The sequence below is a fragment of the Choristoneura fumiferana genome, chromosome 16 (genome assembly GCF_025370935.1).
Source record: "Choristoneura fumiferana chromosome 16, NRCan_CFum_1, whole genome shotgun sequence".
In the NCBI taxonomy this organism is placed as follows: domain Eukaryota; kingdom Metazoa; phylum Arthropoda; class Insecta; order Lepidoptera; family Tortricidae; genus Choristoneura; species Choristoneura fumiferana.
The window spans coordinates 6,906,142-6,926,655 of NC_133487.1; the positions used below are offsets into that span (position 1 = coordinate 6,906,142).

Below are 20,514 nucleotides of genomic sequence, written 5' to 3' on the forward strand. Positions count from 1 at the left end.
TGGCCCTAAGACCTGTTTACATGAATCCAGTAAAATCTGTCCAGTAGCCGGATATGTTGCGGGGTCAAAATCCTAACGAGTTACACGAGGTCGATGAGCACCGCAGTGTCATGGTATTTATTAGAATGATTTTACTTGAATAATGTAAACAGGGCGCATATATGCGTTTAGTTCGAAAAACGTATTAGATATATGTCCCAAACGTCGAGATAATAAAAATAAACAATATATTATTAATTTAAGACCCAATAATTAATAGTTCTTAAAAGCGTAAATTCCCTTTAATTTTGAAGAGCACATTTCACTGTACTTGCCGTGAGTTGGGTAAATTAATCAACATTCCGTACTCCACGAAATCGATACGCTATTGGCTTCAATAAGTTATTTCAGCGGTCGTAAATACTCTCTCATATCGTTGTTATATTACATGTATAGGAGATTTATGTACCCTATCTTGATGTACTGTAACAAAGTAATCTGCATTCTGGCAGCGGGCCCGTCACAAATTTTGCGTGCGCGCCGCGTCGCAGTTTGCATAACTTTGCATGTTCGTTAAACGTGTCGATACGATGCGAGTGCACAGGCACTCTGTGCATTCGAACACCTAGCTGTTAGATGCATTGCTAAAATATGCTAATAAATAGCCGCATGCAGCTTGTTGTTTTTCTTTTGCGATCGCAGTGAAAACGTAATGAAACATTCAATACAATGACAAGAGATTGATACTCTGCGGCACAAAATGTTACCCACTCTACATATAAAATTACCTATTCCTGCATACATTTGATACTGATATATGGAAGGTGAAAATCCCAGTAGTCGTCATCTTTAATTTTATGGCATAAGCAAGAGAGGTGACAGCAGGGTGTCATCTATTGAGCATTACCATGTCAGGTTATGACATTTTCCATAATAACGTGTATTGGAATATATATAGAGCTAGACATCGAAGCTTTTTCAGTCGTAGTCAAAATAACACAAACGGGACTTATCACGCTAAAACAGACGAGTAAAATTTACGTTTACGTGGCCGTGGTCACGAGTAGACTGAAGTGTGTGGTGTCAAGTCTGCTTAGCAGCACGAGTCCTTCGAACTACCCGCATTTGATCACAAAAAGTACAGGCACTATACCCGCTCTTGGTCATTTTTATGTAACCCCATCACGTAATGTCACGTGATATCGGCACTAAAAGTATTCAAAAAACATTAACCCACCAAACACAGTATAAATGCGCAGCATTTAACAGTAAATTCCTATCCCCTGTCACTCGAATGTTAGCGACAAGCCAAAAGCAATTAAAATCAAAATTAAATTGTTCAGTAAACTATCTGGCCACGGAAGTATTGAATATCCTGAATGCCACAAACATAAAGCAGGGGGCGACACGAGCCCCGTGTTTTAGTTCGCTGGCACTGAAAGTAAATGAAAACTGGAGTTTAATTTAACTATATACTTAACGATTAAGTATAAGCAAAGAGTCAAAGAATTTGTGTCGCTTATAAAATGAATATCGTTTGTGCCCAGCTACAGAGGTTAATGGGTTTACGGTGGATATTGATTTTCTTGTTTTGTCTGTGTATTTTGATTTTAAAATTGCTATTCTTGCTATTCAATAAATATTATTGTTAGTAAAAAAATGAGGTCCAGTTACATCAAGACCTACGATTATCTACCATCGCGTCATAAGGGCCCCATACGAGGTACGATTCGTCTGTAAGATCCGTCGCTTCAGACCGATCGAAATGACGAATCGACTGTACAGTGTATGTCAATATCGGTAACGATTTACTCAATCGAAGACGATGTCGGAGATCGCAACAAAATCCCATACAATCTTGAATATGTATCGATGAATCGACAGTGTATGGCTCTTTACGACAAATTGTCATGATTTTCATCAGATCGATCGTACAGACGAATCGTACCGTATATGAGGCCCTATAATAGAGACCAAGAAAACTTATAGTGCGGAAAATACCGTGTATTACAATTTTATACTAGTCGTATGAAAAATTGGACCTAGAGAAACGGCTTTGTCATCTAAATAAATCAGCCCAACTTACTATAGGCTCATTATTGCTGGTATGGAAAAGTTTTCAGTTTCATGGTTTAATGGTGCCCTGTTTTGTAATAACTGAGAACTTCGATCAAATACCTACGCTAGGAAACCTATTAAACGAGTGAAGTCACGTGGCGAGCCAAACTTTATTGTTGTAGACTTCAAAGGTTGCGGAATAGTAAAAAATAGAACCTTGCTCCATAATGTGGAATCTTTTAATAACTAATTTGCAAGCAAAACGTTTCCAATTATGTAAAATGGTATTGTTTACCAAGTGGCCGGCGAGTGAACTTACTGCCAACCTTGGGAACTTGGCTAGTTTCACATTCAAATGTTGGTCCCCTTACGCCGACGGCTAGGTCGCGAAATGTTCACAAAAGTGAGCAAACTTCGAACGATGAACAACAATGTGAACAAAGTTGGAACGATCCAAGCTATATTTGTTCCGAATCCGCGCTTTGTTCGCAACTTTGCAGCCAATACAAAGTTTGTTACTCTCAGAATGTATTAACAATTTCACGGTAAACTTTACAGCTTACATGATAACACTGGCTTTAATGCAATGTCTTACTTAGAACATGTTACGTCCTTGAATTTTCAATATGTATTTAATTCTGTCTCTGTATTTGTTTGAGAATTACAAACTTTGACGGAAATAATAATAATTAAATATTTTCGGAAATAAACTTTTGTATTTGTATTTTAAATTACAGACAGTATAAACTTGATAATGACTAATTGCATCTACTCAGATATGCAAAGTAATGAAAATCATTCGGTTTGATAAATGATAAACACTACAGCAGCAAATATTAGGTACCTACATAGTTGGCTGCGGTATTCCGGAGAGCACGAAACCGCATAGAGTCGTTTCAGAATATTATGCAAACCTTACTGCTTACTGCATGAGTATATGAAATCGCGCCGCTTTATTATGTAAATACGGTGGTCCCACGGCAACAGACTTTATTAATATTGGAATTATTTGAAAACTAATCAACGGGTATACAGAATTAGGTAAACGAGGTAGCATGTGCTTTAAATAAGATTTTACTACCGAAATTATGTTAAAACGCATAAAAAATCCCACTAACATGGAAGAAATAAGCTCAGATATCCAGTTAAGTAACTTGATTTCAAATTTCATTCAAATATGAATACAATTTTAAAAGTATGTAAAGACAAGCACAGGATAAAGATTTTGTAATTTGTAGTTGACAGTAAGGAAAATAAAATGTAAATTGTCTTTTTGATCGCCAGAGCGCGTTCCTCTGAGTTCAGTGCTGTCACAGTCACATGTACTCGTAGCTCTACAAAGCGAAAACGTTATGGCATTTTCTATTATGAAGATTATTCCAGTTACTGGGCAACTTTTTAGTTCGCTATGTGGTTTGACAAAACCAGACGATGTATTTGTTATTGTACTCGTAAAAGTTGCTGGTTTTTCAGACTAAGACATGAAGTTGAATGAGAAGAATGACTTACAAAGAATGACGAAATCTCAATATAAGATTGCGGGTCATTATATTGTCAACCTTTTAAAAATTTCAGCTACGCTTCCGGCATGAACGTAGTTATACTTACGTATGTTAAATACGCCAACTTATATGAACCATTCAGTTCACGGTACACCGTTATCTTGCTGCTAATTAGACGAGCGTCAACCTACTGCGGTTTATTAGGCTATAGGAGAGATTGCATTAATTTATACATACTTTTAGGTTCTAGTAAGTTAAGTATTGTTGTTTAAGACTTGGATGAAAGTCAAAAGTTCTGTGATTTTAGAAATTATTTAAACATAGTTAAAGTTTTTATAAGTATTCGGCATTTGCTTACAATTGATTTGTTATTTTTAATATACTCTAGGATTCACAAGGTTTAATTAAAGATTGTTTCTAAGATAATACCTTACATCTAGTGACATTGACGTCTATGTAAATTTATAAAGAAAAATAAAATTATATAGCTGATTGATAAACTAGGCTAAAAACCGTGTCGTGTAAACAAACCAGTTCTTATAAGGGTCGTATGTTCAACCCGTCCATCGTGGCGCTGTGCCAAGTTCTGGCAAGCTCCGGTTGCAGCACAGAACAAAATACAACTACGATATTTCATGATGGAAAAGTATGGCGCCATTTAGCTGGAGCAGTCGGGATGCTTTGAGAATTTTTTACTCGCTTTAATTCTCTTGTATCTCGCTCCAAGACCTTGTAAGGATGCATTTAATTCTGCGCTGAAGACCCCGTGAACTACGTTAATTGTTTCGGGACAAGTTTTGCGGATGCTGCTGGTATCACATTGCTCAACGACGGACAAAAGAGCAGCAGAGCAGCTTAATGTTTATTGAAGTCCTCAGATAACAAGACAATTCAAGACAATTGTCTGAAAACAACAAAGAGGATTTTCATTTAGAACATGTAATTTTTTTATTACAAAATGCAATAAACCGACGGAGATTCCCAATTGAAATGACGTGCTAAATCACTGCTAAAAGAAAACGTACGTATCTAGGTCGATTCAGAAGAGCAAAAATAATTGAATGAGCGTATGAAAGTAGTATATGTGTGTTACCTATTTGAAAACAATGAAGGCTTATCGCATATGAATTCGCCGCTAGAGGCGCTAGTGTAGCGTGAGGTCTACGAAATGTCAAATCTCATAGTTTTTGGGTGAGCTACGCGGGTTCATTTATAATTAGAATAATTTTGTGAATATTTTGCATTACCTGAAATCAATTACAGAAATTATGCGTTACGGGACAATGAATGTCTGTGTTTTGAGACAGTTTTGTCTTTCGGAAACTTTTGTCCTCCCTTTTTTTTCCGAACAAAACGGGACTACGCATCACTGTGGTTGCTCGATATTTTTATGGTACGGTTTTAAGGTATATTAATATGATTTTAATGTAAACTTTGTTTTCACGCCCGTAATAACAGACTGAAAGCCACACTTAAAAACCTCACGCAACAGTGGCGCCATCTAGAAAGACAAAAAACGATAGCCCTCATTCACATAAATATAAAAATGTCATGCATCTGTCATTTTCCTACAAAAAATGTCGTTCAATCCATTCGTGCCAGCCCTTGTGAATCGACCTGTACACTCTAATATAGGAAGACTCTTACTAATTTAACCGAAAACCTAGTGAATAGCGTATTCAATCTAGCATTACAGACAGGTAGGGTGAAGCCAGTCCGCCTGAATGCGCCGAATCCCATCCTATTAAGCGCTAGCTGGATCGTGCCCGGGGGTAACTGCCGCGTTACCATAAAACGTGCACAAGTCCGACGTACAAAGGAAACTAACGAAACTATTTACTTCACAAACTGCATAGTTTTGAATTAGTTTACCGAATAGAAGTTCTCGATGAACTGTGCCAAACATTTCCATATTGGTAGTATACTATTTATAATTAGTTTCCGATGGTATTGAAATCAAATTTCATTTTAGAATTCAGTAAGTCAATACGTAGAAGATGTGCTTTGTTTAATAGATATGAGAAAAATGCACAGAGTTTAAGTCAGCTTCCATTAGTGTTACACTGCACTGCAATTTGGTCTGTCGTAATCATAATTAGCTCCATGTTTTACTTCCTGCTTCAAACATACCTACTCCTTAATTAACAAAAATAAAACATAGAACATTATTACTTGCGATACATCTCAGTAATACGCAACAAGTTGTAGGCCCTATATATATGGAAAAAAAATTGACACCTCTATTCATCTTGCCAGTATGTTTACTTGAAACATTTCTGGCCGGAAACAAAGTAAATATAAATACCTGAAGGCTGCGGGGGAGGCTCGACCGACGCAATCTGTCCGTTGCTGCGTACCGCAGCGGCTTTCTTCCTGCCACCCGTCGTGGCCGGACTCTTCGCACTCTCGCGCTCAACCCTCTGTAACAACCGTAACATAGTATAAATAAATCTCGTAAAAAAACTGTGTAACACCAGACACCTACTTAAGGTAGTAAATACTTCATAATGAACATAGACCGAGGGCCAAGGCGATATTTAAATACGCGATTGATGTCTTACTTCGACACTGTTCGTACTATGGCACTTAATTTTATACGCCATAGGAAGGTGCATAGGAAGTGAAATTATGTACAGCTCTTGCGACGGAAAACGAAATAAGCTTAATGCAAGCATTCAAACTATTGATTCCTAGCCAATAACATTAATGATAAAGCTTAAAGTTAGCGTTTACAACATCGTTTGTAGTATGACATAACAGCGCTCTTTATAAAGAATTCATTGAGTTGTGAAGGAGCAATCCACTTATTTCGGCTGACGGCGATCCCGAGTCCAAATTTCGTTGAGTCATACCTCATGCCATTTCATGCCGGCTCTGCTGACTCATGCCGGACTCAGCAAGAACGCTCATACCGCCGAGTCAGCGCCGCACCTCGCCAGCGCTCAGATGTGACTCGGCGGAACTAGACCGCTCGCTATGCACTAATATTGATTGATATTCGATAACGATAAACTGAGACTGTTAATAGACTCCATCAAATAGATTTATTATCATCAGCCACCTAATGTCTCTCTAAAGCAATATATCAAGCAGTCTCCGGCGGATTATTAGGAAATGTAAATTAGGCAAGAGTACCTAATTTAGGAGCTCAATAAATCGTAGAATCAGAGGGCGAGGCGCAGCGTCTAATAAAAACGAATGGCCGGCAGAGAATACCTACAGACATTTCAAAAGAACATTTATTAAGTAAAGTGTTGAAATATAAAATTTGACTCTCAAACAAAGGCTGTCATTTTCGATGGAGACACTTGACAAAAATTCAGAGATACTTCCAAACAAAAAGAATACGCTCAAGTGAATATAAAATTTAACGTTCACGCTTCCACAAGCTCTTTGTTACAGTAGTTTTAAGTTTAACGTTACTTTAAAATTCAAACGAGGTTAAAATTATTTGTTATGTTAATTAATCAAGCGTTGTACATCAGCTGATCGCGTGTTGTCATAACAACATTTTACTCGGAAAAGGCGTGACACAAACTCGGTTGTGGATTGTGGGTGTCGGTTGGAGGCAGCCGACATGCTACACGGGAACTCGTGAAAAATGGGGCATACGGGGGCAGGGGGCGTCCCCTGGGTGGGGAGAGCGGGGAGATAGGAAGCCGCCGGCGGGCGGCGGTCGCGACTGAATTGTTTATGTGCACGCCGGGCACCGTGCTTTGACAGCGCTGCGTCATCGGGAAATTGACAAACAACACGCTAACATCAAGCGAGCGCTTAGCCAGGTTACTGTTTACGAGCAAATTAGCACGATTAGCAATTATTTATTAGCATTGGCAATTTTAACACCGATAAACAAACCCATAAAACCTATTGACCGTTATAAGGGGTAAAGTAAAGTAAACACCATAATGTAAGCAAAAATGTGCGTTATCTTTTAATATGGAACAGTTCGAAAAATTTCAATTAAATTACGAAATTGAAACAAACAACACGCACCGCTGAAACTTCTGTATGAATAGAAAGTTTAAAACGTTAATTAAAACTTCGTTCGAATCGCACGGGCCCGGCGAAAGCTGTGACTCATTCATTACATTAACATTTATTGATACTCATTTTGTCCTATTGTTTTTGTACTTTTGTTGTTTAGTGATTGATCAAACGGTGTCAATTAGGTACAATGAATGGGCCTAATAGCATCCCATCGCATACATTTTTATCTTTCTCATGGACGTACGATTAATTCAACGTACAATGTAATGTAATTAAAATAATATTTGGAAAATTATCGTTCAGCAAGTTCAATTTCTCATAACGAAACCTGAAATCTGATTTAAAAATACACACTTCTTAAGGAAATCGTCCTAATTATCATGTGCATGGTAATGGTAACAAACATAAATACGCAGATTATACTGCAGGTGTAGGTAAACACAATATCATCCAAATAGACTAATACAATTATAACTAAATAAACCTTTTGTTTTAGGCAACTTGGCCCGTATAGTGTGTAAATACCTTATAGATAAATGTGTAATTAATCAAAAACAAAAATATTAAAAACTAATTAGACAGGCGACGAGCATATGCACGCGTGTCTAATTTGTCACCAATGCCACTTCAGCCTTTTTGCATCATGGCATTGTTTTTTGATTCTGACCTCACACAATTGTCTTAGTATGAAGTTATTGTTGTTTAATTTTCCTCTAGTTGGCAGTGAGAGTATATTAGTCTACGAGGAAGGCGCGTGACCTACGCAACGCGCGAGTGGCCGACCAAACCCGGTTTTACCACGCAATTTAACACAAGGAAGACTTGGAAATAGGTATATGCAAGCATAAACGTTGCATATTTTGCTGATTTAAAAAGGGTTTTGCCTTTATTGAGTCATAAAATTAGCTGCAACGCCCGTGACTTCTTACCTACGCTACATTAATTTGTTTAATTTTCAATCCACCATTTAATAAATGAAACATTTCCAACAAACCACAAATAAGTAGTTAATTAAGAGGCTTTCTAGTAGTTTGGTTTAATGACAAAGCAGAATTTAAAACCTTTTAATAAAGTCATCAGAAACTTCTTTTAAGTGGCATTCGGTAATTTTACCGCACTGTTTGACATAAAAGCGAACGATCCATTTATGCCGCCTTCCCCCCAGTGCTATCGCGCGCATGTGGGGAGAGGTCGTTTAACCCTTTTCAATATATATTTCTAATGCAAACGTGTCGTTTAGTATCTACTTCTAAAACATAATACTCGTAGGTAGGTATGCACTTTTGTAACCTTGTTACTTTTACTTCAGTAACCCCCGACGCAAAAAGAGGGGTGTTATAAGTTCGACCGCTATGTGTGTCTGTCTGTCTGTGTGTCTATCTGTGGCACCGTATTTCTTAAACGGGTGGAACATTTTGAATGCAGTTTTTTTTTTATTTGAAATCAGGGTTTCTTGCGATCGTTCTCAGACATGTTTCATCAAAATCGTTTCAGCCGTTTTTGAGATATTGAACTTTGAAGTGATATGAACTGAAGAAGTGACCGTCAGCGCCATCTCTTGCTAAGTTCGTGGCAAGTAATAATTCAGGAATGAACTGTAGCTTATCAATTTTTAAGAATTGGAACACGTGTATCGGTAAAAACTACCTCGCACTTCAGCTAAGTAAATTATAACTTTTAAAGCCCAATAAAATTTTACAGTGATTACGTGCAATTCTATCAAGATTCTTAACCATACGGCGAATCTACACATAAATCTTTATTCACTCACAGTAAGTATTTAAGAGCCACATTAAGTGGCTTTGGCCTCAATAATTGTTTATAAAACCGCAAACAGATTTTAATTACATTAGCTATTCGATACTGTTACGTATAATAACAAAAACTATTCGATACTGTTACGTATAATAACGAGGAATAAATTAAAAAGTTCTGCTGCCAAATAACTCCGGTCGCCTGTGAGGTATTCAAGGACCAATTTATATACAACTTCGTTTGACTCATCGACAGGCACTTTATTAATTGATATTATTTGCTACTGTAGCATGCTGTTGTAATAAATAGGTACGAACACCCTAGTGCATGGTTTATAGAACCAAAAAGAAAAATCTTAGCAGGCCTCCCAAGAAATAGGTGGACTGACGACGAACTTTGTACGAAGTGGTCATAGTAACAACAATAAACAATAGTTTTCCGCGTGATGATGATGACTTTGTAGTAATCAACATAAGAAACATAAGAATAAAAATATTACCTAAAGATACAAGTCTTTAGGTAAGTACTTAGTTTCATTCTTATGTTTTTGCGTACAGTAGTCCTGCTGGAAAAAATGCGCTGAATACGGTACTAGATAAAGCAAACTGTGATGCGAGTTCTTTTACTTTATTGAATTGGCATTTATTCAGTGTTTTGTGAATGGTAACAGATAATAGGTAATTAATACTTTGTCTTCTACATAATGTGGACTCTACATTGTAGAGCATCCATAATTCAATCTGTTACGTGAATAACTTCACAAATTAAATTTTGCAGTGTTCACTCGTACACAGTGGGCCAGTTGATTAATCAGACGTGGGAATATCGAATGTGAACTACTTATGTAGATTTGATGGAATGATTGAGGTATGAATTGGTCTGACACCGTCAGTAGGCACAACTAGCGACCAATTAATTAATGGGTTCAGGATTAGCCAATTTTCTATCGTCGTGACGAAACAGTCTAAACCTAGACGTAAATATAGATTCGGGATTAATTCCTTTTGGAGTTAACAAGATTAATTAGAAATAATGTGCTTTAGTAAAATAAAGACAGCTCGAAACGCTTCAGTATTTTGTGTATGGTGTTTGATGTGGACGCGAATGAGGGAAGGCTCTGCACGTGAACATGTCATGTAATCTACGTCTTGCATAGACAAAGCTGTGGTGCACGGTTTGTAGCGGACAAACCTCCGCAAAGTAACGCCTGAATCCTGAATCAATCAATTATTCATTGCAGTTATTTGTCGTGATCAATAAAGAATATTCGTGTATTGTAGTTGAAGCAGAATAAAAAATGCATTCTGATGACTGTTAGGTATTAAAGCACAGTTTGACAGATGTAAGAACGAACACTTAAAATGATACTGCACATGTGTTGCTATAAATTCGACTGTAAACGTAATACAGAAACGATACTCGAAACGTCTACTCGGTTCGTTGAATAGTCCATCGTCCATATACATACACCCAAGTGGTGGTACATAGTCCTAAACAATGTACAACAGTGTACACAGAAACATGTATGTGCACTAAGGTATAGTGGCCGGGAGCTACATGAGCCATGCACTTCACGTTAGCCTTTGTATTGGGTGCGGATGCCGACGGGAATACATAGATAAACAAGATGTAACTAGAGTTGTAATGTTTTGGTGAGAAGATAATGTATAGTGTAAAACTTTTTAAGCACATTTTACTTGTTGGCTTAGCTATCTAGTGGCTATCTATGTTGTTGATTATAACCGGAAATATTAAAAAATTAGATACTGTATGTATTATAAAAGTTTGCTTTTTGTGGGTTTTAGGTAGGTATTTTTATGGCATTGTCATCGTATCTACAATGTAGACTACCATAATTAGGTACACCTGCTAAATTTCAGGTGAATATGGTAAAGAGTTGATCAAATTTATTACCAATTAATAAATAAATATTAGTTTAATTAATAATTAGGTAACATTGTACTTAAAAAAAAAACTTAGTTCATGACATTGTTAGTTATGTATGTACAGTCAAGGGCAAAGATATCGACACGGCCAAAGTTACAAAAATATGTAAACACGACTTTATGCACTTAATATTAAGGCCGTGTATACATATTTTTGCAACTTTGGCCGTGTCGATATCTTTGCCCTTGACTGTACCTACATACATACCTACCTAGTTACAATGTGAGGCTAATAAAATCGTGTTAATACAAACATTTTAAAATAATTTAAAATTACATACCTACCTACTCACAAATCCACGTACTTACCTACTTACTTTTTTTTTATTCGACTGGATGGCAAACAAGCAAGTGGGTCTCCTAATGGTAAGAGATCACCACCGCCCATAAACATCAGCAACACCAGGGGTATTGCAGATGCGTTGCTAACCTAGAGGCCTAAGATGAGATACCTCAAGTGCCAGTAATTTCACCGGCTGTCTTACTCTCCACGCCGAAATACAACAGTGCAAGCACTGCTGCTTCACGGCAGGATTAGCGAGCAAGATGGTGGTAGCAATAAGGGCGGACCTTACCACTTGCAAACTTGAATGTCTATAATTTAGAAAATAAGATGCGCATTATGCGTAACAGAAACGTTGCGCTTAATCGAGTATTTTACTGCCAGTAAAAACATAGCAAGTACGGAAAATAATTGACAATTTTCTCTCTTTAAAAATAACTCGAGCGTAACGTAGCAGGTCCTTTCAAGCGGCTATGAGAGTAATTTTCCTCGTAGTCGAAGGAGTACAGTAAGTTATATTAAGGTTGGAGGTAGGTAGGTAGGTTAGGACGGTATACATATAGCGCGAGCCCGGGAAACAGGCGCCTGGCAACAGTGCTTACTTTTGCGCAATATTCTTTACTTATACAAAACCAGAAGAAAAATAGACTACGTATTTTCCTATCACAAAACTACTTAATTGGGTCGTGTCTAGAACTAAACTTTTGAGAACGGTAGTCTTGGGGATGTCGAGCAGATTGTATTTTAATTTCTTTCTTTGAATATTTAAAGATGTTATGTGTATAACGAATAAAAATAAGCTGTTTTAACTCTAATCTTTGAAATTAAGAGCTGTCCTAAAAATAAATAGATTTGGCTTAGAGGATAAAGAATCCCGACTAAAAATTGTTTTAAAACAAATTAGCTCATCTCGCGTAGTCTAGAATTTTCGAAGAAAAAACGTTTTCATTTTAATAGCAGCTTTGAACGACATAATCGTCTGACAGCTGACAGGTATGAAATTTTCTGTTGGCAACATTTTACAAAGCGATAGCTAAATCTTTTGACGCAAATTTAGCGTCGGTCGTTTACAAACACGCTAAAAAAGAATCTAATTCATGATCGATTCTTGAAATTAACTTACCTATTTTCTCAAAGGTTTGAAATAATTAGTACAGTATCCATTTAATATGGTTCGTGACGTAGGCGAATGACCCTGGGACTACCTACATGGTGATTTATTTGCGTTCGCCAGCAGGTTTGGTGCTCGCCTCGCCCTACAGGATTTACTTTGCCAATATCAACAGAGCCATAATAAAATGGCCCATCCTAGCTCTAATCTATGTTATTTATATGAGCGTTTGTACATACGGAGAGTCCGGAATCTTGATTAATTGGACGGTTTGTGTGCAGGAAGTTAACGGTCTCTTGAAGGCACTTCAGTTCGTTAGAAAGACATCACTCTAGCTGAGGTAAAGGCGTTATAAGGTAGTTTGTATGTAAAACTTTTAGGAAACACTTTACTTTTCTAGTTCTAGGTATTGTTACGCTGGTTACATGGTGTCTAAGTTAATCCATCTTCGAAGGAAAATCCGAGCTGGAAATGATATTCAAATCAAAAACACGCTTGAACAAAACCCACACAACACAATATCTCGAGTTACAATGTTTTATTCATCCGCATCATCGCTTACGGGTCGAGTTACTTACACTAACTTACTACAAGCCCTACTAAAAATTGAATCATGCATTATACGCTGTTACGCAGCTGACCTTTGTCGTAGATTAAATAATAATCACCCTTTGTTCGTGTCCACGCTTGAATCACGTAGGATAATGCGTGTGATACAATTGTTATCAATCGTGATGTAAACCTTTCTCAGCTGTACTCTGAGATTATGTTGAGGCGTAACAATACTTTACGCTGATAGATTTAACCTTTTTTTTTTCTTTGAACCTAAAGAAACTAATTGGACATAGACACTGCATGATGATACTGCAAAATGTTGTTATTTTTTTCGTATGTAACAATATCGCATCTCATAATTACATAGTCGCTGTATTGACCTACATCCCCGACATGATCCGATATTGCAGTATCTACCATCCACCGGTATTCGCCGAAGAACAAATTTCACAAGCCTTTCACAAGCCCAATTAAAAGGAGGCAGTTACTGCAGAATTTATGTTATGCTCGTATATGTTCCCGGTATATTTATCTCTCAATCTCGTAAAACCGGAGGAGTGCCTGAGGCCAAGAGTGCAACGAGAACCGGTATAAAGCCCTCGCGTTTCCCTCCCGCCCGGCTGAACCAAAAGACACTATATACAAGCAGATTGTATAACCGCTTACGACGTTTTAAACTATCCCGGCAACGTTGGTCGATAGTTACTTGAGACTGGTATTGCTAGACTCCTAGCCTTTACTGCATTAACTAGATTTAGTAAAACGATAATACCTGGTGATACTCTGATAGTGATAGTACACTAATAAAAGTCCAACATTTATGTAAGCGCGACTATTAAACGCCACGAATACTCTTTATGTTAACGAGTTTCTTTAATTAAAAGTTAATAGTTATTTGATTATAAAAAGGTTGATATTAATAATGTCGCGTATAACAACCACTTAAATATATCTGCATTATTCATAATCGTTAAATGTGAATAAAAACAGAAATCAGATTAAAAATTCACATGGTTCCAATCCAACGCGGAAGGACACACGTGAACGTGACATAACTGACCCCGCATTAACAATTCAAATTAAATTTGTTGCCATCAGCTGTTGCCTAAAACTAACATTTTAATATATAAGGACCTTGACCTGACACTATTGTCACAGAAATCTCGATCACAGACATTTAATTCAAGCGATTACAATAACATTAGGCATTCCAATTGTCCGTTCAACCCATTTGCAACATAGATATCATTAAATAATACATATTAATTAATGAAAGGTTAATATAGAATAATCTGCTATGGCGTGGACGTTACAAGGTAAATCTGAAGATAAAGATACGGACGAAGTTGAAAGAGAGGAAGTACACAGAATAGAGAGCATGCCAATAGACTATAAACAGCTTACTTTCTCAGTACCAGCAATAAAGTATGTAGTAAAACAGCGAGTTGGCAGCGTCCCAAGCTTTCTTTTATTAACGTCCTATGCAGTAGCTATAACTAAAAGGAATTGGTAATTAATCTACGCGAACGGAACGACAAAACTGGGTCGTACAATACGATAAAGGAGAGATTAATTGCATGTGATTTTAAACAGGATACGTTTACATTTTAACACAGTAACATTCAATTATGATTTAACTTGTTTATTAAATTTTACTTAAGGTTCCAAGTTCAAATTCGTTCACAAAAAAAGTTAGAAGCACCAATGACAAAATAAAAAATAATATACTTACTGAGATTACTGCTAACGATGATGAGTGATAATATCTGATGAATAACTATAGCCAAGATGAGATAGCCAGATACCATATTGTCTGCTAGTTTTTGCCCACGTCTCCGTCCGCGAGGTAGCTGATAGATATCAGATATCGTAAAGGATACAACTAATAAATGATGCTATAAAATCTTAACACCACGACGTAGACGTTTTGATTTGATGTTATAGCGCCATCTAACCAAAAGCTTCGAGGAAATGAAACTGCTGGGGGTCTAGGAATCATGAAATTTTGCACAAAACAAAAGATTGTAGGCCCTCACAAATTTATTTACCATTCCTTCTGCCCCAACCCATACAGTTATAAAGAAAGAAGGTTAATATAATACGATAATTTGAAACTAAATGGTTTCAAAAGCCGGAATAAACAATCAAGATATAATTCAAATTGACGCATTAATAATTCCAATACTCAATGTTAATGAACATCATTCACGGGATTAAGAGCCATTATTAATAGCAAGAACTTGTAGAACTGACGGCCATCGATTAATTTCAATAATTTAGCAAACTTTAACAATTCACTATCGTTTTCAATGAGGACAATGGATAACCTTGATATTTCTACGTTGCGTGGTAAAGCGTTGGTATCATAGCAAAATCACGTCGAACGGAACGTATAAATCAAAAGCACATAGACGTTAGCATAATGGTGCATCTCGGTTCTCGAATGCAGCATGAAATTATCGTAAATCGGAGCGCGATCACGTTGCGACGGACTTCGGAGTTACTTCGTTCTTGTTTCAAATAAGCGATAGTATAATAGCTATCGTGAGATCTGTGCGTCTAGCAGCTATTGAAAGTTTACTCCTGTCCTGTTGTTCAAACTCAAATTATAAAATGTAAAGCAAGTATACGACTAGAATGTATATTTGCCCGGGAAAGGGAACAAATAAAGCACACCACGGGAATGTGAGCAAGTAATAGTCTAGTAACCACCAGGAGACCCATTTGCTCGTTTGCCATCCAGTCGAATAAAAAAAAACTAGTTACTCGTTAGTACAGACGTCAAAGATATTGTCTTTGAAAAACACGACACGATTAGCAATACACGGCCAAATTAGGAGGAGTGGCTCAATAATCCCGAGTTGTGTGTGACTGTACTTAATATAACGGGATCAAAGAAGAAAGCTTCTAAAAGGCTTATGAACTAAAGTAGAAATGTTATTCATTAAACAAAATAAGATCCGATTAACAAACACGGAACAATTTATTTGTAAGGCTGCGAATCTACTTGAGCTGAGCTAGGAGCTAATTTGTGTGCGAGGAAAAATCTATCAATAGGAACGCTTCCTTTTCCCGGCCTTGTTTAGCGTAGCTTTTCTATATTTGTAAAGGTACCGCACAGTATAGGTGGATGAACATTACAATTGCGGTCGTTAGGTTCTTCTTAGAAATAAATTCAAGTATTTTCGCGAACCCAATGAAACTCAAAAGGGAATTTAATCGCTATGTAAGGAGGTTCAGACCGATGCTTTCATATGGGATTTATTCTTATTCTCGTTATAGGCGTGCCATGTGTGGGCGAACGTGGGACGAGTTGGCGCGTGTACACCCGCCTTTACCCTCGTCTGGCCTTTTTACTCCTATAAAAAAAAAGTCAGTAAGTTCGTTGAAAAATCCCTAGTTCGTTGTTTTTGTATGTTTTTCTTATGTATTTTTGTATTTTTTGTGTTAATTTGAATTTTACAGTCCATTAGTTTTCTAACTGTAATCTTTTTTGTTCGTGGCTGTTGTGTTGGCGTTCATATAGCTGTATACATAATAATACATGTGTGGTACATACATAATAAGTGAATAATTGTTTCCAGTGTTGTTATTTCATCTCCTCGCAATCGAAGTGAGAGCATTAAAACAATTTTCCCCTCGACGTGTCCATCCACGCTCGCCGTACCGGCTCGGGTGGCTATATTAAGGTCTCGGGTCGGGTAAAATGGCTCGTTTTATGCTCTTGTTGTACAATCTACTATTTATGCTCTAGTTAGTGCATAAAGTCTTCGTCTACGTCTAATACCATGATGATCAGGCGCCAACACAACAGCCACGAACAAAAAAGATTGTAAAATAAAGTTTTTTTGCAAGGCATGTAGGTATAATAAAAGGTTGTAAGTCAACATTTATTTTAAAAGACTATTTCCTCACAGTCGCAGTGAAAAGCAGTGTTGTTCATAAAACAAAGAAACAGGAGATGTGCGATCCAAAAATATTTTTCGTTTGTAAATAAATAAAATATAATCTAATAATTTTACAATTCATTGAGCAAAGGCCGTAGAGCAAAGGTATTGCTAATAAAAAAAATATTAAAAAGTTCCTCAGAATACCAAAAAAAACAACCACCAATTTTCGCAAATCTCTATTCATGTTTTTTTCTTAATCGCACAGTTAAGTATAATTTGAAATTGGAACATGACTAATGTCAACTGCATCGGTTCTGCGATGATTATAACTGGCCAGTTCGGTTTCCAAGTGACCTTCACATCTCCTTAGTCTTAATTCTAAACAAACAAAACAAATACCGATAGCTGTTTAGTGTTTACAAGTTTTTTCATAAACTCGACCGTTTTACAAAACAAAGGAACAATGAAGAACTACGTCAAAAGGATTGGGTTGGATGACCGAGCCAAGGCAAATTTTATATGCAACTAATTAATTTCCCAGTAAATATTACAAAAAGTAACCGTGGCAATACTTTATTACTTTATTACCGTAAGTCGACTAACAGCCTATATTGATTCCATTATTATTATACCTACATGTTCGACTTAACCATTAATTACGTGTTCATACGCTAAGTGTATTACGAAATTAGCAAGTAATTTTATAATTAATTAAAAATTTAGCAAGACTTGAGCTCACAAGTCGAACTTGATTAAATTTTATTTCGTTCAATGAACACACTAAGCGAACCCCACTTCAAGAGCCCTCAAACGGGTTCCCCTTTGGGTTTAGCTCGTAAAATATGGGAACTTTTTGTGAATTCGAAATCCGACTCTCACTAAATGTATCTACCTGTTTCAAGAACAAAAGATTGGAACAAAACGAGCCCGCATCCAAAGACATTCGTAAACACCTAATAAACAGGACTAAAGAATTAACGGTGCACTAAACTGCATCAGAGATGGAAAGAGACCGCAAGATAACGAACCAGCAGGTGCGACAGAGAACACGCTAGCGGGGTGTGGCTATCACAAGCTACTTTATATGCTGCGCAAGTACATAGTTGCACGCGAGCGCATGGCATATATTATGTATATATGTTTGTGCCTGTATTAGGAAGTCGTGCCCGTGCTATTATATGCTAATCAGCTTTCAGATGCATGTTCACTGTTGCAGATTAGGCTTTGGTGTATTATTTTAAATCAAGAAGGTACAATTGGCATAAATATCAAAGAAGGTACATAGATATTTTGGCGTAGCAAGGTGGTTCAAATAGGATAAAGTAAGTAAATAAATACAAGATATCAAAAATATATATTAAAAATAACCAAAAGTATAAATATACAGATGATGAACTTATAAAAACTATCATAGACAGTCTACAGGAAACATGCTCTACTAATAACGAAACAAAAGTAGAGTAAACACTTAACACGTACAATGGTAAAAAAACAAGTACCGGCGATCTCGGCCACAATGCCACAACACCACACTTCGCGACGCCACGCGTGTTCGGGAACGGTGAAAGGTACCGGGAGCTCAAAGAGTGAACGAGCGGAGAGCCGAGGAGTGCAGCGCGAACTGGCGTCGGGAGGAGCGCCCCGCGCCCCCCGCACCCTTCCCCGGAGACATGAGCTCGCATAATTAAAGGCATCTCACACACCTTCCGCACACAAGGTCGCTTTTTATACAACTTACTCAAAATCAAGAAGTCATTTAAGCTTAATAGTTGCGGCGCTCACAAGGTCACTGTTTTTGGTATCTTGATCACGAGGCAAATATTTAAACTTAATTTCTGCTTGAAATTCCACGTTCGCCGCTTTGAGTTTGTTCTGTAGGCGGTCGTTTACTTTAGCGAATAACAAAATAATGCTTCAGAAACCGGTTCGTAAAGAATTTGTTATCAACAGTTCCGGCAATTTGACTATAAATAACTTTGTAAGCTTTTGTGATAAAAATCACGTAGCAACGGCAAAAAGCGAGAGGATTATTTCCCTTTTAACTAAATTTAACAAAAGAGATAAGATGCGAGTAGAGACGCAATTAGAGGTGTCATTGAGAAGTTGTCATTGCAGCTGATAAAACAGGCAAGTTCTTTATCTGATAGGACAAACTTCGTTTAAATATTATAAAATATGTCGTTTAAGCAAACAGAACGGAAGAAATTATAAAAAACTTGCTCAAATCATAGCAAAAGTCCTGTCATCCGGGTCAAAACGAATATTAACCTTCAAACGAAACAAGAACAAAGTAGTGGGGTGGGCACGTAATAACAGGGTTGGGGAGGCAGGCGCTTTCCCGGGCGCGGCGTGCCAGACGGATCCCGCGCTTGTCGCGATCGATACCCTATCCGCTGTGAGGGAACTCGCTAACTACCCGATAGAGGTGGAAAGTCGACCGGTGTTGTTGCAAACTTTACCGATCAAACTTCCCAGCTCTCCCTACTGAAAATGAATCAACAACTGTAGCGGCAACATCCACGCCCTATGCCTCTAACGAACCGTGTAATTCTATTATGTTAAACAAACTTCCTTTGTTCATAGAAATAACTTGTGATGTGCTGTTAATGCCTCTTGCTTACCTGCATTCATTAACATTCAAAGGTTGGGTGAACGTTAAAAATACAGCTTCCATTTCATTAGAACGGAGATAAAAGTAAGAGACGATTAAAGAGCGAAAGGAAATTGATCTTGGTACAATTATCCTCTTTAGCTTATGTAACTGCTGCTAGGATAGCAAAGTGGGACTCGGCTGTAATAACCACAACACTCAAGTCGTCCTCTTGTTGCACAAAGGACTTGTGGTTTCACCTACTCAATCACAATGATAATTTGTTATATAACAATAGCTGATACTCGACGCACTCGACACGATTGTCAATTAGACACTACAGAATGTAAGCCCATAATTTGTAGATGAAAGCCTTCCGTCGTGCAATGCGTAATGTGCCCGGTTCACTTGCGTTGAACGCGATGATAATGATGATAATGACATAACACGTTGTCGGCATAAATCATCATTATGTTGTCGCCGATTGATTCCATTCTGATGTCGAGCTAAAAGGGTTTCCCACGCAATTTGCATTGCGGACGATGGAGATGGATTGTGTTAGGAAATGTACATAGTTTTTACTTGTAGGCTGGTTATTACAACTTGAAAAAGTACACCGAGACTTTGTCTGTTTGTATAAACTAAATAGCTGTGAGAAAGAAACCAGACTTCAATGTTTCAATTGTGTCCTAATAATCGTTGTCATGTGGTACGAGTTATTTGTGGATGATAACGTTTTAATATTTAAAAAATTTCAAACGCTGCTTTCCGAAGCACAATTGAGCCAAAAGGTCGTTTGCTTGCTTGCTCAATTGATGCAGATATTGAACGATACATAAAGTAAGACGCTCAATC

General features: G+C 37.4%; 1 protein-coding gene across 1 annotated transcript in view; it reads right to left on the minus strand.

Moving 5' to 3' along the window:
- The window catches only part of Kdm3 (Lysine demethylase 3), a 183,832-nt gene that overhangs the window by 90,278 nt on the left and 73,040 nt on the right, over positions 1-20,514 (minus strand). The window contains 1 exon segment of the mRNA XM_074098901.1: positions 5,845-5,959. Within this exon segment, the coding sequence (XP_073955002.1) occupies positions 5,845-5,959 (115 nt within the window).